Source organism: Jaculus jaculus, chromosome 20 (assembly GCF_020740685.1).
Source record: "Jaculus jaculus isolate mJacJac1 chromosome 20, mJacJac1.mat.Y.cur, whole genome shotgun sequence".
Lineage (NCBI taxonomy): Eukaryota > Metazoa > Chordata > Mammalia > Rodentia > Dipodidae > Jaculus > Jaculus jaculus.
In genome coordinates this window covers 23,473,186-23,499,495 of record NC_059121.1, presented here as the reverse complement: position 1 = coordinate 23,499,495, position 26,310 = coordinate 23,473,186, and the positions used below count along the sequence as shown (strand labels likewise).

General features: G+C 47.5%; 1 protein-coding gene across 2 annotated transcripts in view; it reads right to left on the bottom strand.

The window, feature by feature from the left end:
• The window catches only part of Arl15 (ADP ribosylation factor like GTPase 15), a 446,458-nt gene that overhangs the window by 289,077 nt on the left and 131,071 nt on the right, over nt 1-26,310 (bottom strand). For both annotated transcript variants that reach the window (XM_004664945.2, XM_045139041.1), the window contains exon 2: nt 7,696-7,840. In XM_004664945.2, the coding sequence (XP_004665002.1) occupies nt 7,696-7,840 (145 nt within the window). The remainder of the gene's footprint in view (nt 1-7,695; nt 7,841-26,310) is intronic.

Here is a 26,310-nt window from a genome sequence, read left to right as displayed (position 1 = left end):
GCTGAGCCATCTCTCCAGGCCTCATCTGATTATTAATGATGAGGTGGGAGTACATCATCCTGCTACTTGCTTCCTGTCTAGTCCATATATTCCAGTTCTCCTTTTCTGCTTTCTCTTTTTTAGAGTTGAGTAGCTTTGAATATTTTTTTATATCTGAAATATCACTGTTTATTTTGGGCTTTTGGTGGATAAGTTAGGACTTATCTTGAATTAGGCTAAATTCATTTTTCTGGTGTTCGTTTTTTTTTTTTTCAAGGTAGGGTCTCAGTGTAGCCCAGGCTGACCTGGAATTCACTATATAATCTCAGGGTGGCCTCGAACTCACGGCGATCCTCCTACCTCTGCCGCCCAAATGCTGGGATTAAATACATGCACCACCACACCCAGCTAAATTCTTTCTTTTTCTTTTTAAGATTTATTTATTTATTTGAGAGGGGGGGGGGAGAGAAAGACAGAGAGAGAATGGGTGCACCAGGACCTCCAGCCATTGCATACGAACTCCAGACACAAGTGCCACCATATGCATCTGGCTTATGTGGGACCTGGAGAATCGAACCTGGGTCCTTAGGCTTTGCAGGCATGTGCTTTAATCACTAAGCCATCTCTCCAGCCCCTAAATTCAACTTTTAGACCACTTTGCATACATAAGCCTTACAACAGTGGACTTCTCCCTTCCCCAGTGATTTCTGCACCATTGTTTGCATGCATTTTACTTTTACATGTGTTATAACTCCCGGCGTAAGGGGCTATTATTCTTTTTTATTTTTTAATTAATTTATTTATTAGAGATAGAGGCAGAGAGAGAGAGAGAATGAGCGCACCAGGGCCTCTAGCCACGCAAACGAACTCTAGACACATGCAGCACTTTGTGTATCTGGCTAATGTGGGACCTAGAGAATCAAACCTGGGTCCTTAGGCTTCGTAGGCAAGTGCCTTAACCGCTAAGCCATCTCTCCAGCCCAGGGGTTATTATTCTTGTTTCAGGAGTTATCTTTCAGTGATATTTACATGACATAAACTGTGCTTTGTACAATTAGCCATGCAGCGTCCATTCTTGGTACTCTTCGTTCTTGTTTACAGAACCAGATTATTATCTGGTGCCATGTTTCTTCTGCTCAAAGGAGTTCTGGAACTATCTATCTATTATAATGTTGATCTGCTAACAGTTCATTCATTCAAATAGTGTATCATTTCTTCCTTTTTTTTTTTCTGTCTAGAAAGAAAAGTCCTCAGGCTGTCAAATCCAAGAGCCCAAAGAGACTGATCTGATCTTCTGGACTAAACCCTCAATTTCTCAAGTTGCTCTCTCCTCAATAATCTACTGAAATTGCTCTCCCAGTAGTCATAAATGACCACATTTTAACCCCACCAGGAAGCGTTTCCTAGACTTCAGATGTAGCGTCGTAGAACTTGACTCTCGTTCCTGTGGCTTCCTGCCATAGCTGACTTATGACACTGTATAGACCTGTGTGGTTTAAGATTCCTTCATACATCTAGGTGCTCTGGGGATAGAAGCTGGGGCGGTTTGAATGGATGTCCCCCCCCCCCCATAGATCCAGGAGTCTGGTAAACTGAGCCAGGCTGGAGGAGCTGTCACCGCGGGTGGATCCTGGGGTCCGGCCCTAAGGTGCGTTTGCGGAAAGCGGATCTGAATTCCAGCCTGAGGATGGACGGCCTGGGTTCTCCACCGCTGAGCTGCCTGTTTTTGCTCTCACCTCTGGTGGCGGGCGTTCTCGTTTCGCCATCATGGACCTTCCCCTGGGTCTGCAAGCTTCAGGGATAAACTCTGCTTGGTCTGGAGGTCCTTCCCAGCAGCATGAGCTGACTGTCTCCTCTGTTTCATCATCGCTGCCTTCTCAGTGCCGAAAGCGTGCAATGAACGTTCAGCAAGCAGGACGTGCGTGAATACAGCAGGCGTTCTGCACGCCCCTCTCTCTCCCTACTGGTCACTTCTGAACACACCCACTCCCTCCAACGCACAACTGAGTCGTCTTCAAACTGCACCTGCCACTACAGATCTTTCCAGTCTGTCTGTCTTTTATTCTCTTTTGGATCATTGTTGGATGTCCTGTCAACAAACCCCTCCAAAAAAAAAAAAAAATGTGCATGTCCAAAATGAACCTTCTCAGTTATCTTTTATCTTAAGATTGTGTTTTCTCAGGCTGAAGAGATGGCTTAGTGGTTTAGGCACTTGCCTACAAAATCAAAGGACTCAGGTTTGATTCCCCAGGACCCACGTAAGCCAGATGCTCAAGGTGGCGCATGAGTCTGGAGTTTGTTTACAGTGGCTGGAGGCCCTGTTGTGCCCATTCTCTCTCTCTCTCTCTCTCTTTGCCTAATTGATCCCCCCCGCCCCCCCCCCACACACACAGTATGACTGCCACTCCCCCACCCCTGGCCACCCAGTGTGACTGTCACTTTTGCTGCACTCCTTACACGTGCTTGGGGCGCTCTGTCAGGTCACCACTACAGGTCACCCCCAGCAGGTACTCCGTTCTCTAGTGTTAGATCCCAACACTTCCTAGATCTCTGTACCCTGTGACATCACCAATAAAACAACCTTGGCTCAGAACAATGTGTTCAATCACTACTCTCCGTTCCCATCACTCACTGCTTACATCCTGTTCATCATATGGGGCCCTATTGATCCTTTTCAGTTACTTATTTATTTACCTATTATTTGAGAGAGAGAGTGAGAGGCAGACAGAAAGAGAGAGAGAATGGGCACACCAGGGCCTCCAGCCACTGCAAACATGCTCCAGATGTATGCGCCACCTTGTGCATCTGGCTTATATGGGTCCTGGGGAATCGAACCTGGGTCCTTTGGCTTTGTGGGCAAGTGGCTTAACTGCTAAGCCATCCTCTCCAGTCCATGAGGCCCTATTTAAATGTAAGGTTTGGGCTGGAGAGATGGCTCTGGGGTGAAGCACTTGCCTGTGAAGCCTAAGGACCCTGGTTTGAGGCTCAATTCCTCAGGACTCAAGTAAGCCAGAGGCACAGGGTAACACATGCATCTGGAGTTCGCTTGCAGTGGCTGGAAGCCTTGGTGTGCACATTCTCTCTCTCTCTCTCTCTCTCTCTCTCCCTTTTTCTCTCTCTGTCTCGCTCTCAAATAAACAAATAAAAATAAACAAAGAAATTTAAATGTAAGATTCACTAAGAAACCTTCTTTGATCCCCCAGAAATAGTCACTTAATTTTCATGTTTATACCATCAATCATAATATACACCAAACTGTGCCTTAATACAGGGCCTGGCATGTAATAAACAACCAATAAATGGAAACCAATTTATCATGTTGAAAACTTATCTTTTGAATCCAGCATAAACTTCTTGATGGCAAAGACCTCTACAGAGGCCTCCAAAAAGGATAAAAATTCCAAGTTCAAGGAAACTGGAAACATTAGCCAACATGGTATCTAATTCATCAGAAAATCAACTAGCACACAATGTTACGATTGGTTCCAGTAAAAGGAAGACACACTATTTAATAATTTAACAAAAAGCATTGTAAAGCACACTATTATTTGCAAATAAATTGCAAAATCATGTACATTATAATGCAAAATTTCTTTGTAGCCATAGTGCTAGAAAATATCTGATAAGTGAAAGAAAGGATATATTTTGATATTCTTATACATATTTTGGAAGTTACTTTGGTTGAAAGGAATTATTAAGATAATTAAGTTTGTGTAACTTCAAAGCATGCTATTCAAAAAGATACTCACAATTTTACTTAAGTCAAAAATCCTGGGGCTGGAGAGAAGATTTAGCAGTCAAGCCATTTACTTGTGAAGCCAAAGGACCCAGGTTCGATTCCCCAGGACCCACACAAGCCAGATGCACAAGGGGCACATGCATCTGGAGTTTATTTGCAGTGGCTGGAGGCCCTGGGATGCCCTTTCTCTATCTGTCTCTCTTCTCTCTATCTCGCTATCTCTCTCTCTGCTTGAAAATAAGTAAATTAAATTTTTTTTTTTAAATCCTAAGCCTAGGGGCTTGAGGGATCGCTCAGTGCCTAAATACACTTGCTTGAAAAGCCTGCCGCCCTCTTTGATGCCTCAGCACCCACATGAAGTCAGATGCAAAAAGTGGTGCGTCTAGTATTCTACTGCAGCAGCAGCAAGAGACCCTGTGTGCCCATGCCCACACACACAGGCACACAAATAAATAAATTAATTTTTTAAAAGTATTTTATCTTCCAGGAAGGAGAGAGGGAAGGAAGGAGGGAAGGGGAAGGGAAGGGAAGGGAAGGGAAGGGAAGGGAAGGGAAGGGAAGGGAAGGGAAGGGAAGGGAAGGGAAGGGAAGGGAAGGGAAGGGAAGGGAAGGGAAGGGAAGGGAAGGGAAGGGAAGGGAAGGGGGGAAGGAGGGAAGGAGGGAAGGGAGGGAGGGAGGGAGGGAGGGAAGGAAGGAGGGAGGGAGGGAGGAAGGAGGGGAGGGAGGGAGGGAGGGAGGGAAGGAGGGAGGGAGGGAAGGAGGGAGGGAGGGAGGGAGGGAAGGAAGGAAGGAGGGAGGGAGGAAGGGAGGGAAGGAAGGAAGGAGGGGAGGGAAGGGAGGGAGGGAGGGAGGGAAGGAAGGAAGGAGGGAGGGAGGGAGGGAGGGAAGGAAGGAAGGAGGGAGGGAGGGAGGGAGGGAGGGAAGGAAGGAAGGAGGGGAGGGAAGGGAGGGAGGGAGGGAAGGACGGAAGGAGGGGAGGGAAGGGAGGGAGGGAGGGAGGGAGGGAGGGAGGGACACTAAGCCTCAGCCACCACTGAACCTGAAGACCTCCCCTGGCACCCCACCACGCAGAGGTGCGCTTCCCAGGAGGCCCCACTCGGACGCACACCCCTTGGCCTTCTCCTGAGCATGCTCCCCTCCGCCCTGAAATTCTTCCTTCTGCCACGCCAATGTCTCAGCCCCGCTTTCCAACCTAGCCTGCTGATCAGCTTCACCTAGTTCTGGAGGTGACCTCGGTGTCCCACGGCCAGGAGACCGAGTGTCCTGCAGTGTGGGGACCATTACGACCCCAGGGTCTCCCTCTGGACCTAGCACCTCCCCCTACCTCCCCCTTGTCAGCAATCCTGCGCAGCCGCTCTGCTCTTCGGTAACTATTCTTCCCATCACTGGAGCCGGTGTACACTCACTCTCCCTTCCTTCCTCACTGCCAGAAGATGAAGAGAAAGCCCAAAGGGAGAAACGGGGGCTGGAGAGATGGCTTAGCGATTAAAGTGCTAGCCTGCAAAGCCAAAGGACCCAGGTTCAATTCTCCAGGACCCACATAAAGCCACACGCACAAGGTGGCGCGTGCATCTGGAGTTTATCTGCAGTGGCCAAAGGCCTTGGTGCACCCATTTTCTCTCTAATGAATAAATAAAATGCTTTAAAAAAAAAAGAAGAAGAAGAAGAAGAAGAGAGAGAGAGAGCCAGGCTTGGAGGCACATGCCTTTAATCTCAGCACTCAGGAGGCAGAGGTAGGTGGATCGCTGTGAGTTTGAGGCCACCCTGAGACTACATAGTGAATTCCAGGTCAGCCTGGGCTAAGGTGAGACATTACCTCAAAAAAACCAAACAGAAAGAAAGAGAGGGAGGGAGAGAAAGCCAGATGTGGTGGCACATGCCTTTAATCCCAGCACTCAGGAGGCAGAGGTAGGAAGATCAAGGTCACCCTGAGACTACATAGTAAATTCCAGGCCAATCTGAGCTACAGTGAGACCCAACCTCGAAAAGCCAAAAAGAGAAAGGGCTGGAAAGATGGTTTAGTGCTTAAGGCACTTGCCCATGAAGCCTAAGGACCCATGTTCGACTCTCCAGATCCTATATAACCCAGATGCACAAAGGTGAGGCAAGCGCAAGGTCGCACATGCCCACTAGGTGGCGCAAGTGTCTGGCGTTCGGTTGCAGTGGCTGAGACCCTGGTGCACCAATTCTCTCTCCCTCTCTCCTCACCCCCTCTCACTTTCTCTAAAATTAAAAAAAAAGAAGGGAGAGATGCAAACAGTGAAAGGCTTCTCCGCCGTCACTGACAGCACCCTGGGCTGGGTGCCACAGGAGGCTGTGCAGCATCACGACCTTCTACATGCTAGAGCACAGAGGACCCATTCTCTCCCTGCCGTGACAGCCTACGTGCGTCCAGGCACTGCAAAACGGCCCCTCATTCTTAAAATGCCTGGTGACTGAAAAACACTATTCTATGTAAGAGCCAAAGGAAGGGTAGGACTCCTTACAACGTGCTCCCTCCAGACATAAAATGACCTCAATATCCACGACCTCATAGTGCCTGACACTACCTACACAAGACCATCATAAGAGGAGGGAAATGGGCTGGAGAGATGGCTTACTGGTTAAGCGCTTGCCTGTGAAGCCTAAGGACCCTGGTTCGAGGCTCGATTCCCCAGGAACCACGTTAGCCAGATGCACAAGGGGGCGCATGGATCTGGAGTTCGTTTGCAGTATCTGGAAGCTCTAGCATGCCCATTCTCTCTCTCTCTCTATCTGCCTCTTCCTCTCTCTGTCTGTCACTTTCAAATAATAAAAATAAACAAACAAAAAGGAAAAAAAGAGGAGGGAAAGGTCACGACATCAAAATAAAAGACAGACTTATTGAGATGGGGAGGGGATATGATAGAGAATGGAATTTCAAATGGGAAAAGGGGGGAGGGAGTGTATTACCATGGGATATTTATTATAACCATGGAAAATGTTTTAAAAAATTGAGAAAAAATAAAATAAGATTTTTTTTAAAAAAAAAAAAAGAAAAACACTATTCTAGGGTTGGAGAGATGGCTTTTGGTTAAGGTATTTGCCTGCAAAGCCAAAGGATCCTGGTTCGATTCCCTAGGACACATGTTAGCCAGATGCACAAGGGGGTGCGTGCATCTGGACTTCATCTGCAGTAGCCGGAGGCCCTGGCGCGCCCATTCTCTCTCTTTCTCTCTCTCTCCCTCCCTCTTTCTCTGTCGAATAAATAAATAAATAAAAATAATTTTTTTTTTAAAAAAAAAGAAAAATGCTATTCTACAATGGCTTTTCTTTAAAAGTCAGAAAACGATATGGTAAAGGAGATCCACGGTCCCCTGGCCCGTGCCCCAGCCTCCAGGGTGGCTGGAAGCATGCTGGGGGCGGGAGTTCTCACTACATCCGGGAGCAGGCTGGCACACGGAGTGGGACTCGGGGAAACCCACTGTGTGTCACAAGGGCAGAGATCCAGACTTCAGGATCGGTTTGCATATGTAGTTTCCAGAGCCCAAAATGACCAGGCAGATGATACAGGATGTAGCAATTTAACACTATCGTCATTTCCTCAAATCCATTTTTTTTTTTTTGTTTGCTTGAATAAGAGACAAAGTATTTGAAACAGGGCTGGAGGGATGGCTTAGCATTTAAGGCATTTGCCTGCAAAGTCAAAGGATCCAGGTTCGATTTCCCCAGGACCCACGTAAGCCAGATGCACAAGGTGGCACATGTGTCTGGAGTTCGTTTGCAGTGGCTGGAGGCCCTGGCGCGCCCATTCTCTCTCTCTCTCTCTCTGTCAAGTAAATAAATAAAAATAAAATATCTTATAAAAACGCAAAAGAGACAAAGTATTTGAAATTGAAATAATATGCTCACTGAAAAATTAAGTTAGAAAGCAAGGGGCGGGTGGCGTCTCAACAGCACAGGACACTTGCAAAGCTGAGAGGAGGAGGAAGGGGAGGCGGCATTGGCACAGCACCCACCTGTGGTTGACACGACATTCTCCGGACTCTCGCTGCAGAGCCTCAACAGCAGACTGGTCTTGCCCGAGCCCGAGAGGCCTATGCAAACCAAGTCGTACTCTGGCCGCGCAGGTGGGGGTCCCTTGCAGCAAAGGGCTCGGAAACACTGGGGAGAGAAGGGAGAGCAGAAACACACCTTAGCTGCGTTCCAAAGGACCACGCAAATGTCAGAAGTCATTGCGTATCCTGAAAGTTTTAAGGGGGAAAATGGTAACTTGAAGGTGGAAAACACCTGGACCACGCCACTGTGGCTAAGTGACCGATGGTACCCCCCGACAGGAGGTGTGTCTACGTACTGTCCTCCGTGCCCCCTCCTCGGGATCTGGCAAGAGCACCGCACTGGGCACGGAGGTGGCACACAGCATTCCCAGTAACGCACGCCACGTGTACCAGCACGAGGCGATCTTGGGGGCATCCTGTGTGACATCTGGCCTATTTTCTTAACATATCAGTGTCTTCAAAGTCAAAGGCTAGACAATGAGTCCTGATGAAAAAAAAAATATGAAGAAGACATAACATGAACTATAATATGTCTTAGATTAGATCCTAAATCAGGAGGGGGAGGAAAAAAAGTGCCATTCATGACATTATTGGGACAACAGTAAGGACCGAATATAGACTGCATATTAGATAACAGTGTTGCATAAGGTTAAATTTCCTGAATAAAAGAACAGTACTGTGGTTATGTAAGAAAAAGCCATTGTTCTGAGAATACACACACACACACACACACACACACACACACACACAGAGAGAGAGAGAGAGAGAGAGAGAGAGAGAGAGAGAGGCACTTAGAAGTAAAGGGTCCTGATAGATATCTGTGCAATTAACGGGCTCCAAAAAAAAAAGAATTCCAAGTCTCCCATCTCCACATCCACCTGTAAGGAATGTGATAACAGAAATGTGGAGAGATGCTAATAACTGGCAGAGCTTAGTGACAAGCTCTTAGGAAGATTCTCTGCGCATTCCTACAACTTTCCGGTTGTTTGATGCTAGGGACTGAAGGCAGAGCGACGTATCTATCGTTCAACTCTATCCGTAGCCCTCAGCCTTGTAACTTGTCGGCATCGATTCAAAGGACAAATTTCGAATTATTAGAGAATCCATGTGACATTTCTTGTTTCCCAAGCCTGTGCCAAGTCCTAACCTCGGGGCAACAGGAGCTGTGGGGGAGTCTGTGAACAACAGAAGCCCACTGGCTCTAGCTAGGCAAGGAGATCTGGAAAAGGCCGAGGGAGATGGATGGTTCGGTCAGCAAAGCGTCAGTCTTGCCTGCTGGAGGGCCGAGTTCAACCCCCAGTACTGACGTCAATGCCAGGGAGCGAGGGGGGTGGTTCATGCCTAGCGCGCTCCGTGCCAAAGGCCCCCGCGCCAAAGGAGGCACATGGAGACACTCAGCCTAACACCTGAGGCTGTCCTCTGGCCTCCACATGCACATGTAAGCACACTCAGAGAACAGTCACACACATGCACACACACAGGCAACAACCAAAACAAAACAGCCCGCAGAGGAGATGAGGGGGGCCAGGCTCTTCACTTCCGAGTCATCTGAATATCATATGGGAGAAAAAAAAAATCCTATAAAAAGCTCACATAGAGCCTTCTAACCCAGATAAAATCCGAGTCCTGTCTGGCTATCTCACTTGCATCAACCAGTCTCTCTCCCTCATTTCTCACATCAGATCAACAAGTCTGGTCCATACGACCTCTGAAATAGCTCCAGGGTCTAATTGCTTCTCTCTTCCCTGGGCTGATGGGCAGGCAGACATGGGACAGTCTCCTACTGGTTCTGATGCTATTCAGCCATGGGCTGTGTTCCCTCCACACGGCTGCTGACAAAAATAAAATTAAAAACAAATCTGATTTTCATCTCCTTAATCGGCTTTGGTGACCGCCCCCTGCCCTTGCCCAAACCCTCACCATGGTCTATTTGGGGCATGTCTAATGCCACCGGCCTCTGGCCCCCACCCCTCCCCAGGCAACACTGAGCCCCTCTGCTTGCTCCAGGCACCTCCCAACTCCCTCTTCCAAGCCCATGGCTTAGCCCACCTCCTGTCTGTCGGCTTCAGGTTTCAGTTTAAGCTCTCCTTCCTCGGGGCAGACCCAGAGGGCCACGATCTGGGACTGCACATAAACTGGCGTCCAGCTCTCAGCAGTGTACCCAGACTTGTCTCCCCAGATGTGGGAGCCAGGTGTGCCCAGCTCAAGCTCAGCACCCCAGTGGACCCCAGATCCACCCTCAGTATATCTCTGCTGGACGGAGAACGAATGACACTTAAGTTTCATCAAAAAGAGAAAAAGGAAAACACAGCTCATAGGACATTTCATCTATGTGCTGTGGCTTGCCATGTTTCAAAAAAAAATAGTGTTGGGCTGGAGAGATGGCTTAGCGGTTCAGCGCTTGCCTGTGAAGCCTAAGGGCCCTGGTTCGAAGCTCCGTTCCCCAGGACCCACTTTAGCCAGATGCACAAAGGGGTGCAAGAGTCTGGAGTTGGTTTGCAGTGGCTGGAGGCCCTGGTGTGCCCATTCTCTCTCTCTCTCTCTTTCTGCCTCCTTCTCTGTCACTCTCAAATAAATAGATAAAAATAAACATATATATATATATATTCAAAATAAGAAAAAAAACCCTTGCTCTCCCATATTCTTTGATGCCAGAAGTTAGCCAAGTTCCCAAAAAGACTGATTTTGATGTTCAACATCTACTTTCTTGGAATATTAGAGCTTCCTTTTGCCCCAAATTCATTTTCACCCACCCAGTTTTTAAGAGGCTCTGCTGACTCCTGATAAGCAATTTTCATATTCTACCCAGATTTATTAAACTCTTCCTCTCCATCGTTTTAAGCCTGAGGAGTTCTAATTATTCCAGTCTGCCTTCCTATGGTCACTCCTCCTACCACTTCATGTTATTCACTTGCTTTTGTTGTTGTTTGTTTTGTTTTGTTTTGTTTTATTGAGGTAGGGTCTCACTCTAGCCCAAGCTGACCTGGAACTCACTATGTTGTCTCAGGGTGGCCTCGAACTCACGGAGATCCTCCTACCTCTGCCTCCCGAGTGCTGGGATTAAAGGAGTGTGCCACCACGCCTGTCACTGGTTTTTGCCTTACTTTAGTTCCCTCATGCCTTTTCCTATAAGATTAATGACCACAGCTATGAACAGCCTTCTACATGCCAATGCATCACCTCCTGCGGTTCTGCAAATTTTTTCTCTCATCCATGAAGCAACTAGTCTCTCAGACTTAGGAATTTTTCCTGAAGGCAGATGTGTGTGCATATATATGTATATATATTCCCTTGAAGATGGCCACTGGTTAGCAGGTGTTCACACCCAAGAGAGATCTCCCACGCTCACCTCTGACAGGCAACACTGTCCAATGCAGCCTCCTGCTTTGGCCTTTGTGGGGGGAAGTGGAGAGAGACCCCATTTCTGCCGTAGAAACCCTGATCTCGCTCAGCCCCTGTTCTGGCCCAAACTACCATAAGTCTCAAATATGAAGTGAAATATGTGAGAGGGTGTCATACCATCTCATTTAAATTATTCAGAAGCCAATATCGCTAAACATATTTTGGTCCAAAGCTACACAATTTCCTCTTCAAGCTCTCTTTAAAATCCAGAACACAGAAACTTTAATATACCAAACCCATCAATATTTCCATCACCTGTTGATTTACTCTGGGACTCCTAAGACGCTTTTGACATAAAAAGACAAGTGAGCAGCGAGATTCTCCACTCTCCGTTCGAAGAACAAGTGATGTCATCTCCACCCCCGTGGTTCCAATCAGCCGGACAGGATGCCACCCAACAGAACAACTCCCAGCACATGTCCTTACGGCGTTCCCAGCCCGGCAGCCCCTGCTCTTCCAAAAGAACCCAAACTAAGTCCGAATAAGGGGAAAGTCACCCCCCACCACCACGCCAATGCTCAAGCAAGGGCAACAAAGCATCTTAGAAAATAAATGCTAGCTGACGCTCATTACAAGGCAGAATCCTTAAAAAAGAAAATGCAATTTCAGAAAGAAATTTGTATTTGAAAATAGATCCTTTCCACGCTTAAGGGAGAAAGGTTCGGTTTGTGAGCCAGCAAAGCAGAACTTTTCAACGTGCCATTTCAAAGGGAGGAGGGACGTTCGTGTTTTTTTTTTTTTTTTTTGAAGTCCTCCAAACTGTCCGCAGTTTTCATTTGTGTTTAAAAAAAAAAAAAAACACACTAATGAAGGCTTTGGATCTTATAGTCAATTTACTTAAAATGACTCACTTTGGCCTCTAGACTATACTGTACCAAAGTTCATTGTGTGTGTCTGCTACAGCCGCGGTCCCATTGTCCGGGGGAAGCCCTTTTCACGGCTGCACAATGCGAGACACAATGCCGTCGGCGCTCCTGACGGCGCGCGGCCGACCCGGGCTGCATTCCCAGGCCAGACAGTGAGGCATTGTGTGACTGCGCCCCAGCCCCATAAACCCGCCCAGGCCTCGGCTTGCCCGTGATTAACCAGCGACACCCGCACGCTATCGGCCACTCCTTAACTCAGGACGATGTTGGTTGCGATGGGATTCAATGCATCAGACGCCCAGCAAAGGCCCCAGACAGGCGAAGGACCGTGCGCCACCATGCCCCCTCATCCTTAGGTATCCTGGCTGCTGGTTAGTTTCCGTGGGCGAGGGTCTGGCAGCCAGACACACGGCCCAGCCGCGGGGTGCTGCCCCTTCCTCACCCACCAGCCCCCAGAGCTTCCACCCCACCCGGGTGCAGCCCAGCGTGTTGCACGCACATCTCGTGTCCCTGGATGTGCCAAGGAACAAAGAACACACTCCATCTGAATGGTAATAACACTCTGGCTGGAGGCGGGGGGGGGGGGGGGGGGGGGGATGGGGGGGGATCCACAGCCATCGCCACTCTCTCTCCCTTGCCTGGTTCTGTCCCCAAGCCTTTCCCACAGTGTCAGGCTACGACTCGCTCCTGTTCTGCGGGAGCCCAGAGCACTGTATGGTCACGACATGACGTGGGACTTTTCCCACTGGCATGCATGCATTCACGTCTACCGACACCATAGGAAAAGGGCCAGTGTGGCAAGATCTTAAGAAAGGACAGATGTCTGCATCATCAGCGTGACACTGTCATAAACTCGGACGGGTCATAAAATCATGTGACCTCTGGCTGGAAAGTGCAGTGGCTAAGAGGCAGATGCATACGTATGTGGCGCATTTGCTTGAGGCGGGAAGGCGACCACATGTATGAGGAATAGTAATAATAAGAAAAACAGCAAAAGGTAAAATTGCAAAGGTAAAATGAGGACTCGCCTTTTAGTGTGGTGGCTCTGCACCAAGACAGCAAGATCATCTTTTTTTTGTTGTTTTTGTTTTTGTTTTTTGAGGTAGGGTCTCCTTCTAGCTCAGGCTGACCTGGAATTCACTCTGTAGTCTCAGGGTGGCCTCGAACTCACAGAGATCCTCCTACCTTTGCCTCCCGAGTGCTGGGATTAAAGGAGTGCACCACCACGCCCGGATCCTTTTTTTTTTTTTTTTTAAGATGTTTATTTAGGGCTGGAGAGATGGCTTAGTGGTTAAGATACTTGCTTGCAAAGTCTAAGGACCCAGTTTCGATTCTCCAGGTCCCACGTAAGGCAGATGCACATGGTGGCGCCTGCGTCTGGAGTTTGTTTGCAGTGGCTAGAGGCTCCAGCATGCCTATTCTCTTCCTCTCCCTCTCTCTCTCTCTCTCTCTCTCTCTCTCTCTCTCTCCTTCTCACTGTCTCTAATAAATTAATAAAATAAATCTTTTTTTAAAAAAGATGTTTATTTATTTATTTGCAAGAAAAGAGATAAAGAGACAGAGAGAGAATGGGCATGCCCAGGCCTCTAGCCACTGCAAACGAACTCCAGAGGCATCCACCACCATGTATATCTGGCCTGACGTACTGGGGAATCAAACCTGGATGGTTACGCTTTACAGGCAAGCATCTTTACCACAGAGCCATTTCTCCAACCCAAGATCGTCTTAAAATGCTCTCAAGTCGGTTAAACAGGCATGACAAGAGCAATGAACATAGTAGGTGCTCAGTATATATCTGTTCAACAAGCCAACTCTGTAAAGCATGCAGTAAGAGTTTAGTTGTAGCTCATCACCACCTTGAAGACCAGCTACCCAGCAAGTCTCTCCGTCCTTCCTTCTTAACACCATGATCCATTGCACCAGAACAAAAATCCCTCCCTCCCTCCTCTACTTGGCGAGCCTCTCTATTCAAAGCTCTGTTCTGGGGCTGGAAGGATGGCTTAGTGGTTAAAGGGATTGCCTGCAAAGCCAAAGGACCCAGGTTCAATTCCTCAGGATCTACATAGGCCAGATGCACAAGGTGGCACAGGCATCTGGAGTTCGTTTGCAGCAGCTGGAGGCCCGGGCATGACCATTCTTTCTATCTGCCTTTCTCTCTCAAATAATAAATAAATAAATAATAATTTTTAAAAAAACAAGTGATCATAAATGTTGGCGGGGATGTGGAAAAAAAGGAACCCTTCTACACTGCTGGTGGGAATGCAATCTGGTCCAGCCATTGTGGAAAACAGTGTGGAGGTTCCTAAAACAGCTAAAGATTGATCTACCATATGACCCAGCTATAGCACTCCTAGGCATATATCCAAAGGACTCATCTCATTTCCTTAGAAGTACGTGCTCAACCATGTTTATTGCTGCTCAATTTATAATAGCTGGGAAATGGAACCAGCCTAGATGTCCCTCAACAGATGAGTGGATAATGAAGATATGGCACATTTATACTATGGAGTTCTACTCAGTGGTAAAGAAAAATGAAGTTATGAAATTTGCAGAAAAATGGATGGATCTGGAAAGTATTGTACTAAGTGAGGTAGCCCAGGCCCAGAAAGCCAAGCGCCACATGTTCTCTCTCATATGTGGATCCTAGCTGCAGATGATTGGGCTTCTGCGTGAGAAGGAAAATACTTAGTAGCAGAGGCCAGTAAGTTAAAAAGGAGACATAAAGGGTGGAGAAAGGAAGGGAGGAGGGTACTTAATAGGTTGATATTGTATATATGTAAGTACAATGATTGTGATGGGGAGGTAATATGATGGAGAATGGAATTTCAAATGGGAAAGTGTGGGGGTGGGGAGGGAGGGAATTACCATGGGATATATTTTATAATCATGGAAAATGTTAATAAAAATTAAAAAAAAAAAACACCCAGCTCTGTTCTGGTGGCACCTCTTCAAGGAAGCCTTCCTCAGTCCTCTGAGAGAACAGATCCTGCCTTCCACTCCTTAGTCCTACGCACCCACTTCCTGCGCTGAAGGCAAAACCTTGTCACAGGTCATGCTTTCTTTTCCCCTATCAGATTTAGAAGCTGGCTGGGGAGATGGCTCAATGGTGAAGGCACTTGCCTGCAGAGCCCAAGGACCCAGGTTCAATTCCCCAGGACCCACATAAGTCCAGATGCAGAAGGTGACGCATGTGTCTGGAGTTTGTTTGCAGAGGCTAGAGGCCCTGACATCCCCATTTTCTTTCTCTCTCTCTCTCTCTCTCATAAATAAATAGATAAATAAAATATTTTAAAAAAAGAAATATGTGGGCTGGAGAGATGGCTTAGCGGTTAAGGTGCTTGCCTGCAAAGCCTATGAAAGCATATTCAAATCCCCAGGTCCCATGTAGCGAGACACACAGTGACTCCAAGGATGCAATGTTGCACATGCACACAAAAGGATGCACACGTCTGAAGTTTGTTCACAGCGGCTGAAAGCTGTGCCCATTCTTTCTCTCTCTTTCTCCCCCCATCCTTTCTCTCTGTCTTTCTCTCCAAACTTAAAATATACAAACCCAAGGACATGTCCACCTTGGGTTCCATTGCTGGTTCAACAAGGTAAAATTTGACAGCTTGTGAGGGTGGCCAGGCATCAAAAGGGTGCAACGGAGTTGTCCCGACACCACATACTTCTGGATGAGAGAATTGCTCCAAAATCTTCCACTCGGGTCGGACCGCCGGGAAATCCTAACCATTCTGTGTCCTGAAATTCCCAGCCTTGCGGGATGTAGCATCTGTTTTAGTTGGTGCTGGCCATTATGAATATGAGATTTTACTCGGGATATGATTTCAATTTGAATGCACCTCCGTCGAGTTGCTGGAAATTCTTCTCCAGTCAGCTTGAGGACTTCCCACAGCCACACAGACACTGCCCCAAGCCCCACACTGTTTCCTCTTTATTTAAATATGAGTCTCACCAGACAAAAACCCAAAGGCTCCTATGACAGATAGCCACGTCGGTCCCTAGACAAGGGTGGTGCTTAACACAGCACTCAGTAACTGCTTGTTACATTAATAGAACAAAGCATCTATGTTGGTACCTAAAGGCAAGAAAACTCAGCCATTGCTTTAATCAGATAAAGCCCTCATGGAGTTTGGCTTTAAAAAAAAAATCAGAAAGAAACAACTGTATATATATCTTTAAGTTTTTAAAAGAAAATTAATTTATAGACATGTTTTCTTTGTTGGTATTACTTAATTTTGTTTGGCAGTGCTGGGGATAGAGTCCAGAGCTTCTCAAATATTAGGCATAATCAAATATAGGTCTGCCTTTTGAAGACATAATACAATGGTCAAAAGTGTTACATGATGGGTCGGAGCTGCTTGAGGTCTGTGGGAGAGACGTAATGACGGGTGGGTGTCCAGGACTCAAAACAAACAAACTAACTAAACTGAAGCTTCTAGGTTTTTATTTCTTCCTTAAACTAACCCAGAAAGAAAATTATGATTCTTGTTGTAAGACAGGAAATTTGAGGCTCAAAGAAGTTAAGTGGCTTAAAGGATTCAACCCTCAACCTCCCCCCGCCCCCCAATATGGCTCCGAAGCTTTTTGCAGAGCCATTGGCATGATAGGGTTCGAACACCTGAGGGTGTGTGCCAGTCTTTGTGAGGGGCCTTACAGATCAGAACATGGTCGGACGTGGTGGCGCACGCCTTTAATCACTGCACTCGGGTGGCAGAGGTAGGAGGATCTCCGTGAGTTCGAGGCCAACCTGAGACTACATAGTGAATTCCAGGTCAGCCCAGGCTAAAGCGAGAACCTACCTTGAAAATAGTCAAGAAGGGAAGAAACAAAGGAAGGAAGGAAGGGAGGGAGGGAGGGAGGGAGGGAGGGAGGGAGGGAGGGAGGGAGGGAGGGAGGGAAAGAAAGAAAGAAAGAAAGAAAGAAAGAAAGAAAGAAAGAAAGAAAGAAAGAAAGAAAGAACTAAACAGATAAGAAGCTGCACCACACGGTGCTAGTTTTATTTCTTTGTGAGAGAAGGAGGGTATGCCAGGGCCTCCGGCCATTGCAGACGAACTCAAGATGCACGCACCACTTTGTGCATCGCTCTTTATGTGGGCGCTGGGGAGCCAAGCCCCGGCCGTCAGGCTTTGCAAGCCAGAGCCTTTAAACAGCTGATCCCTCTGCCCGGCCCTCACATGGTGCTACTGGCTGGGAGAGCTGGGTGTTCGGTTCAGGCCCATTCAGCTCCAGAGTGCTGGCTCAGGCCCTTGTGGCTCTGGATCTACCTTCGGGGACAGGAGCATCCGGACTGGGGTGTTTCCGACTTCCTGTGGTGTGAAGGAGTTCTAAAGCGCGAGGGAAAGACACCCAGGGGAGCAGAGCAAGTCTTGGTGTTCCTTGTTTTCCTGTGCTGTCGCTTTTACCGCCAATGCGCCTTTCATTCTAGGCAGCAGGCCTGCGATACCCAGCACCCTCGCCCCCACCTCCACTCCCTCCCGACAAGTCACCCAGTGAGGGATCCAGGAAAGATGAGAGGACATTGGCCAGGACAGAAAACAAGAGGCTCGGAGGGGCTGCAGGTTTCTCCTTCCCAGTGTTTTAATTCTTCGTTTAACCCTTTACTCCTTGGAAAGGACAATGCCCAAGGCCGTGCTTGCGATGGTGATGTGTGAATGCACACCCCAATCAAAGAGGAGGAATCGGTTTGGAGAGGGATGGCTTATTGGTTAGGGCACTTGCCTGCAAAGCCTAAGGACCCAGGTTCAATTCCCCAGGACCCACGCAAGCCAGATGCACAAGGTGGCACGCATATCTGGAGTTTGTTTGCAGTGGCTAGAGGTGCTGGTGAAGCCAGTCTCTCTCTCACTTTCTCCCTGTCTGATAAATAAAAATAAAATAACAGCTGGAGGAATGGCTTAGCAGTTAAGGCGCTTGCCTGCAAAGCCAAAAGGACCCAGGTTCGATTTTCCAGGACCCACATTAGCCAGGTGCACAAGGGGGCGCACACATCTGGAGTTCGTTTGCAGTGGTTGAAGGCCCTGGCGTGCCCATTTTTTTACTCTCTTTCCTTCTTTCTCTGCCAGATTAGGATAGGATAGGATAGGATAGGATAGGATAGGATAGGATAGGATAGGATAGGATAGGATAGGATAGGATAGGATAGGAAGGAGAAATCCTCTGTTGTAGCAGCTCTCTAATTTTCCTCTTTAAAATATATGCACATATAAATTTAACTTCAGAAAGTAAATAAATAAGCCAAAAAATAAAACTTGCTGAGAAAGAGTATGGAAAAAATACATAAATAGACCATGCTTTATGGAAATGCACGTTAAGAAAATGAATTATAGGGAACATATAATCCCTTAGCTAATCCTGTCTATTTTTTTAACAATTTATTTATTTATTTATTTGAGAGAGAATGGGCACACCAGGGCCTCTAGCTACTGCAAATGAACTCCAGACATATGTGCTATCTTGTGCGGCTAGCTTTACATGGGTACTGGGGAATTGAACCTTGGTCCTTTGGCTTTGGTGGCAAGGACCTTAACTGCTGAGTCACCTCTCCAGCCCATCTATTTTTCTTTAAATATTTTTATTTGTTTATTTGAGAGAGAGAGAGACAGAGGCAGACAGCGAGACACAGAGAAAGAATGGGTGCGCCAGGGCCTCCAGCTGCTGCAAATGAACTCCAGACACGTGCGCCACCTTGTGCATCTGGTTTACGTGGGTCCCGGGGAATTGAACCTGGGTCCTTTGGCTTTGCAGGCAAGTGCTTTCACCACTAAGCCATCTCTCCAGCCCTGTCTTGCTGTATTTAAGGAGAAAAATGAATGTCAAACGTGCCTCCCCCTTCATGGACTAACTAGCGGTTACTGCAAACAAGTGAGAAGAGTAGAAGGTTCAGAATGGCACCATCAGCAGCGGGCACCGACAGGGCAGAGGATTTCCATCTCGTTCCCCTGACCGCCCGCCAGCCCGGAAGACTCTTTCCACCTGTAAGAGCAATCCCCTTTTCGAGGTGAAAAATCCTGCCGCCCTTTAAAACCCTGGTGAGAAAAACAATAACCTGTTTTTGCAGAAGATGGATCAAACCTTTCAACCATGTGGACTTGGAGGAGGGGGCTCCCAGACATCCCAGGGCAGAGGTTTCTGGCCAGTCCGTGACACTTGCCTCGGGACACTGCGTCTGCCTTTGACTAACCCTTTGTATTTCTCAACCCACATTCCTTTTTTGGGGGGGTGAAATACTCCATTATTTTGGCTTTGTTCTGGACTGTCTCCTGTCTCTGTCCCTATTAACTTGTGGCAACAAAAGAAAGAGCCAGAAGCAGAGGACGTGGTGCTCAGCGGCTACAGACGCCGCCCTCCCGGCTTTGCAGAGGGCCAGACATCTAAGCCTCTGAATGGCACACAGTGCCCAACGGCCATGCTCAGCCAGTCCCGGGGCCGGCGGGGCTCCCAGTTGGCACATCGGTCATCCCCAATCGGTGGCATTTGCCCGGGCCTGGCATGGGTATTTCAAGATGAACCACAAGTGGGATTTGAAAAGTTAGATTTAAAGAAACTAGTTCAAGATTCTCATGTATATATTCCTAACTCAACAGAACTGCAGATCTTTTCATACTGCGACCGGGGGGGGGGGGGGGGGGGGGGGGAAGAGTGTAAAAAGATAAGAAATTTAAAAAGGCAGCTAAGCTGAAAATGAATGTCTTTCTTTCATATTTTTAAGATGTAATTCTTGTTTTGTGATGGTTATATGGGAAATCAAGTTTCAAATATATCCACTTTTATAATAACAGAATTATGCAAGTGCAGTAAAACTCCTTGCTATGCTTGCCCACAACAGAACTCAAGCTTTGTATGAAAAACCTCCAAATCAGGGCTTCACCTGGGTCAGCCTCAGAACATACAATTTTCTTTTCAAACTACAGTAAAGAAATTCAAACTTAGTTGAAAGGAAAAGAAAAACCAATAGGGCTGGAGAGGTGACAGCGGTTTAGGTGCTTGCCTACAAAGCCAAGGGACCCAGGTTCAATTCCCCAGGACCCACGTAAGCCAGAGGCACAAGGGGGGGGGGCACATGCATTTGGAGTTCATGTGCGGTGGCTGGAGGTCCTGGTGCACCCATTCTTCTCTCTCTCTCTTCTCTCTCTCTCTCTCTCCCACTTTCCTTCTCTCAAACAAATAAATATATTTTAAAAAGATTTTATTTGCATAGTCCCTAACAGGAGAAATCTACTCTGTTCTTTCATATAACAGTTTCTGGTTCCATAGAGAGGAAGCCCAGTCCTATATACCCTACTGGGGACCAGTACCTATACATCTCCTCTCCTCTGCCACCCACCTCTGCCAATGCCATCGCCCTATGCCTCCTCACTTCTAATGCTTTAAAAAAAAAATCTTTTTATTTATTGATTGGTTTTCTTGAGAGAGAGAGAGAGAGGCAGATAGAGTGAGTGAGTGTGCGCGCCACCTTTTGCATCTGGCTTACGTGGGTATTGGAGAATTGAACCTGGGTCCTTAGGCTTCACAGGCAAGTGCCTTAACCGCTAAGCCATCTCTCCAGCCCAGTTCTAAAGCTTTTGGTCAGAACATCACCACCGCCTGGAAACTCTGCTGTCTGCTGTCCTTAGCTCATCTTACCTACACTCTGAAACACATAAAGCCATTTCCATGGCTTACAAATCTTCCTGGGGCCACCAAAGCCCATCAGGACAATGTTGAAACACACAAGAAGACAAAGCTGTTTATGACTCAGCCTTAGCCGTCACTTCCGGTCTCCCGCGGTTGTTATAAAATGTCTGTAAAGCATCTAACAGAGGATTTGATTTACGAGCAGAACTGACCACAGTAATTCTTCATATTGTTATTTTCCCGCTCTATACTGGTCCCCACCCCAGGGCCAAGCAGACTTCTGTGTAATTCTTGGTTCATTACGTTTCTTGCTCCACGTCATCAAGGAACCCACACATCAGTACCCACTCTCTTCCTCTGGCACCTTCCAAGACTTCTGGGACCCTCGGTGTGACATGACCTTCTCCCTATCATCTTACTTGGCACCTTTCTGACGCTCCTCATGCTGTTGGGTAAAGTTCATCTGCCATCCACCTGATCCCCCCCACCCCCCGGCTGGACTTGGAGGGAGCAAACGCAGGCACTCCTTGTCCTTCAAATTCCACTTTGCAACTGGGTGTCTTGACTCCACATCCAGTTCACCATGTGGTCACCAGGAAACGCACCATTTTGATGAAAGGCATGTCCAAAAAGGTCGGAACGGACCCCCTCCCCAGAGTCAGGACGAGTGACATCACCCACTGCCCTTCCCTAATCTATCTAGGAACCACCTCATAGGGTCACCAGGAGAGGCATACAAATGTTTGGTAATCAACAGGCATAATCACCATGGTTGTTAACTAAGAAACTTTTCACTAAGAAGTTTTCTTTTATTTGTTTGTTTGTTTTTCGAGGTAGGGTCTCTCTCTAGCCCAGACTGACCTGAAATTCACTATGGAGTCTCATGGTGGCCTTGAACTCATGGCAATCCTCCTACCTCTGCCTCCCGAGTGCTGGGATTAAAGGCATGAACCACCATGCCCGGCTAGAGGTTTTCTCTTAGTTTTATTATATTATATTATTTATTTATTTATTTGAGAGAGGAAGAGAGAGAGGGAGACACCAGGGCCTCCAGCCACTGCAAACGAACTCCAGACTCATGCGCCACCTTATGCATCTGGCTTGCGTGGGACTTGGGGAATCGAACTGAGGTCCTTTGGTTTTGCAGGCAAGCACCTTAACCGCTAAGCCATCTCTCCAGCCCAAGAAGTGTTTTCGTAGAGAATACGAGGTTTGGTGGTCACCAAAACCATCTCACATTAAGTAATGAGGGTTTGGGTTGACTTTACCACCTATTTGGTCAAGGATCTGATATAACACTAAATGCCAGGGGCAAGCAGTAGGATTGGTAGTCATTCTGGTCTGCTATAATAAAAACAATTGAAAAGGCCATTCTGTAACATAACATGGGACCATCAAGGTTTTGTGTGTGCGTGTGTAATTTTTTTTGTCTCCTGAGATGAGAAAATAAGCAATTTTTAAGCATAGGGTTTCTCCTAACTGTTAAATCGATTCAGACCCAGACAAAAGCAGAGGGGTAAGCGTGCGCTCCCTGCGCGTCCGGGACCCGCATGCGCCTTCAACTGCTGACAAGGACGAGCGTTTACTGCACGCGGGGAGCGAGACTCGCTCGTGCCTCACACATCTGCGCACGTGCCAGACGGATTCTGATTGCAAAGTCTGTTCCTGGTGATGAGCGAGGAGAGAGGGCGCAGCTGGACGTCGCACATCACAGCTGAGCTGGCAGCGCACAGTGGCAGTTCAAGCCATCTTCCCGCTGTACAGGCTGGGATTCATCTGAGGGAGTCGTTTAAAGGTGTGTTTGATTACAGAGGCACTTTCCACCATTCCCACTATGATCAAACATTACGATCAGAGGCGGAGTGCACATTGAGACAGTGACTTGAGATCACCTATGCGATGTCAACTGCTTCCTTTCAGCGCCACAAATCATCGACCAAAAGGTCAGGTAGCAACAAAAACAGCATGCTCCTCAAAAAGATGACAAAACGGCAGCATGCTCCTCAAAAAGATGACAAGTAGCCAGGAGTGGTGGCGCCTTTGATCCCAGCACTCAGGAGGCAGAGGTAGGAGCAGGGCCGCAAGCTCGAAGCCACCCTGAGACTGACTACACAGTGAATTCCAGGTCAGCCTGGGCTAGAGCGAGACCCTACCTCGAGAAACCTAAAAAGAAAAGAGATTGCAAATAGCATGTGCGAATTCATATGATAAATGTTTGTAGTACTTATTTCTTTCCCCTGAGACTCACAGGCACACATGCCTTGTAGATGGTCGAATAACATACAGTAGACTGATGAAGGCATTAGATATTGGGATCCCAGGGCCTGACATATTTATCCTAACATGACATAGAAGATGAATACCATCATCATCATCATCATCATCATCATCCATGTTCTCTCTCTCTCTCTCAGCAAACACTATCAAAGGAGTTTGCAGAAAATAATGAATTGGGCTGCAGAAATGGCTTAGCGGTTAAGGCGTTTGCCTGCAAAGCCAAAGGACCCAGGTTCGATTCCCCAGGGCCCACGTTAGCCAGATGCACAAGGGGGCGCACACGTCTGGAGTCTGTTTGCAGGGGCTGGAGGCCCTGGCGCACCCACTCTCTCTGCCTCTCTCTCTCTCTCTTTCTGTCAAATAATTAATAATAAAATATTTTACAAAAAGAAAATGTGAGATCTAAACACCCCGAGTGCTTTTCTCTGACTGCGAAGGACAGAAAAGGGCTGCGCTGCGGAGAGGCGGCTAATTCACAGAACCGAGGAGGCTGACAAGCCACAAGGACAAAAGTCTCCCGTGTAGGACCTCAGTGGCCACTCTGTACTTAGGAGCCACCACAGACGGTGACCGCCTGCTACTCTGTGCCCAAGTCCACCAAGGCTACAACAGGAGAATGCTGACTGCTCCAACCACACACTGTCAGGCAAAGGAGTTGAGGGGGAAAAAAATAGCCATTCTAGTCCACAGGAAAAAAATTAAAAAGCAAAAAGAGCTCTGACTCCAAGTCATTATGGGATTTTCCCCATTTGAACAAGAGTATTTATGTCCAGAGCAGCTAAAAACCAATGCCTATTATACATTTTGTCCTCTGGCCCAATGCGCTGGGTGTATTCCCTTCTTGCTTGCATATGTCTTGAGGTAGTTTGAATATATCAGTCTCAGGCGGTGGAGCCTTGCTGGAGGTGGTGGGCCATGGGGGGGGGTCCATCAGGGTAGCCCTAGCTAGCTCGCTCTTGCCGCCCCCTCCCAGATGCCGAACTACGAAGATGCGAGCCGGCTGCCTGGTTGGCCATGCATTCATTCATTCCCCACGATGACCCCACCCCTTAGTGTGTACTGAATTAAGCCCTCCCCTGGCATCAGCTGCCTCCAGGGAGCTGTTTGGTCACAGCAACGTTCGAAGGTCAGCACAACACTTCTCCCGACATGCTGTCTGCAAGTGAGAAGCTGCGTCGGCTGTGCAGGAGACAAATCTTTGCCAGCTCTCGGGTTCACGGTGGCGGACCCCTGCTTTCTGTCAATTGCGGGAGGAACAGGGAACGGGATATAATTTGAGGCCTGTGCAGCACCTGGCTTTTGTAAGTGACAAACAAAGGCAAAACCACTCTGGATCATTTCAGTGTCACGAGAAACATATATATGTTTAAACTCCTTAAAGGTGCGTGACTGGGCAGCCGTTGATTTAAGATAAAAAACACACCCCGTTGACCACAACACTGTTCACCTCGTATATAACTACCTCAGGCTTCCCGCCTGTCACTTGCGAACGACACCGTAATCACGAAGCAACTGTTACAAGAAAACTGTTCATCTTGAGCATGAACAACAACAACAACAACAAAAAAAACAGACGAATCATATTTACGGTTATTTAGAATAAAGATAAAAATAAAATATGAGCCTTGGCTAACAAGTTCAGCTTTCCTGAAGGAATAAAATCCAAAGGCTTGCAGCAAACTGTCAGGTAAATGAAAAAGAAAGGAAGGAAGGAAGGGAGGGAGGGAGGGAGGGAGGGAAGGAGGGAGAGAAGGAGGGAGGGAGGGAGGGAGGGAGGGAGGGAGGGAGGGAGGGAGGGAGGGAAAGAAAGAAAGAAAGAAAGAAAGAAAGAAAGAAAGAAAGAAAGAAAGAAAGAAAGAAAGAAAGAAAACAGCAAGGGAGAAGGAGTAAAAAGAGGAAAATTATTAGATAAAGGCATGTTGTAAAAAGAAATACCCCAAAGATACTACGTGCTCTCTGCTTGGTGAGTCTCTGAAGACAATTTATGGCTTTGTGCATAAGGGACTATGACCCGATCCTGAGCAGACTCTGGGGCTGCACACCGCTCTTCAGACGGGACAACAGAGACACTTAGTCTCTGACTTTAGGGGTAATATCAACTTTGTAATTAAAACAAGTTTGGATAAAAGATCCCGACAAGTTTATTGCAGGAAAAATTTAGAGAACATGTTTGCCAAAGACAAAATACCCATCACTGAAAGAGTATGGGGGAAAAAATAAAAAAATTAAAAAATAAAACAAGATACTGGGCTGGAGAGAAGGTTTTGCTGTTCAGGGTACTTGCTGTGCAAGCAGGAGGGTTTCCTCAGGCCCCAGAACCCAGAGACAGCTGGACATGGCCACAAACATCTGGAAACCCAGTCCTACAGGGGAACAGAGACAGGAGAAGCATGAGGGCTGCTCCAGAGCACTGCCTAAGCCAGCAGCCAGTACATCACGACACAGAGGCAGCCCGATGTGTGACTAGGAGCTTCAAAATAGGGGCTGGGCTGCAGACATGGCTTAGTAGTTAAGGCGCTTGCCAGTGAAGCCTAAGGTCCCAGGTTCAATTCCCAGGACCCACATAAGCCAGATGCACAAGGTGGCACATGTGTCTGGAGTTCATTTGCAGTGGCTGGAGGCCCTGGCATGCCTAGTCTCTCTCTACCTCCCCCTCCCCAAAATAAATTTTAAAACATTAAAAAATAGGGGCTGAGCCAGGCGTGGTGGCGCACGCCTTTAATCCCAGCACTCGGGAGGCAGAGGTAGGAGGATCGCCATGAGTTCGAGGCCACCCTGAGACTACAGAGTGAATTCCAGGTCAGCCTGAACTAGAGTGAGACCCTACCTCGAAAAACCGAAAAACCAAAAAAAAAAAAAAAAAAAAAATAGGGGCTGGAGAGATGGCTCAGCGGTTAAGGCACTTGCATGCAGAACCTAACAATTCCCTAGCACCCACATAAAGCCAGATGCCCCAAAAGGCACATGTATCTGCAGTTTGTTTTACAGTGGCTAGAGGTCCTGGCAGGCCCATTCTCATTCTCTCTCTGCTTTTCTCTCCTTGCAAATAAATAAAATATTAAAAAATAGTGTGCAAGGGATGGTGACGTGGCTTAGCGGTTAAGGCACTTACCTGCAAAGCCTAAGGACCCAGGTTCGAATCTCCAGGTCCCACGTAACTCAGATGCACATGGTGGCACATGCATCTGGAGTTAGTCTGCAGTGGCTAGAGGCCCTGAAGTGCCCATTCTCACTGTCTCCTTCCTTCCCTCTCTCTCTCTGTCTCTAATAAATAAATAAATAAAAATAAATCTTAAAAAATAGAGCTCAAAAAGAATCTTTCTTAGAAACAGTAGGAAAGAAAGGAAGGGAGAAGGGAGGGAGGGGAGAATGGAAGGAAGGAACAAAAGGGAAGGGAGGAAGGAAAGGATGAGGG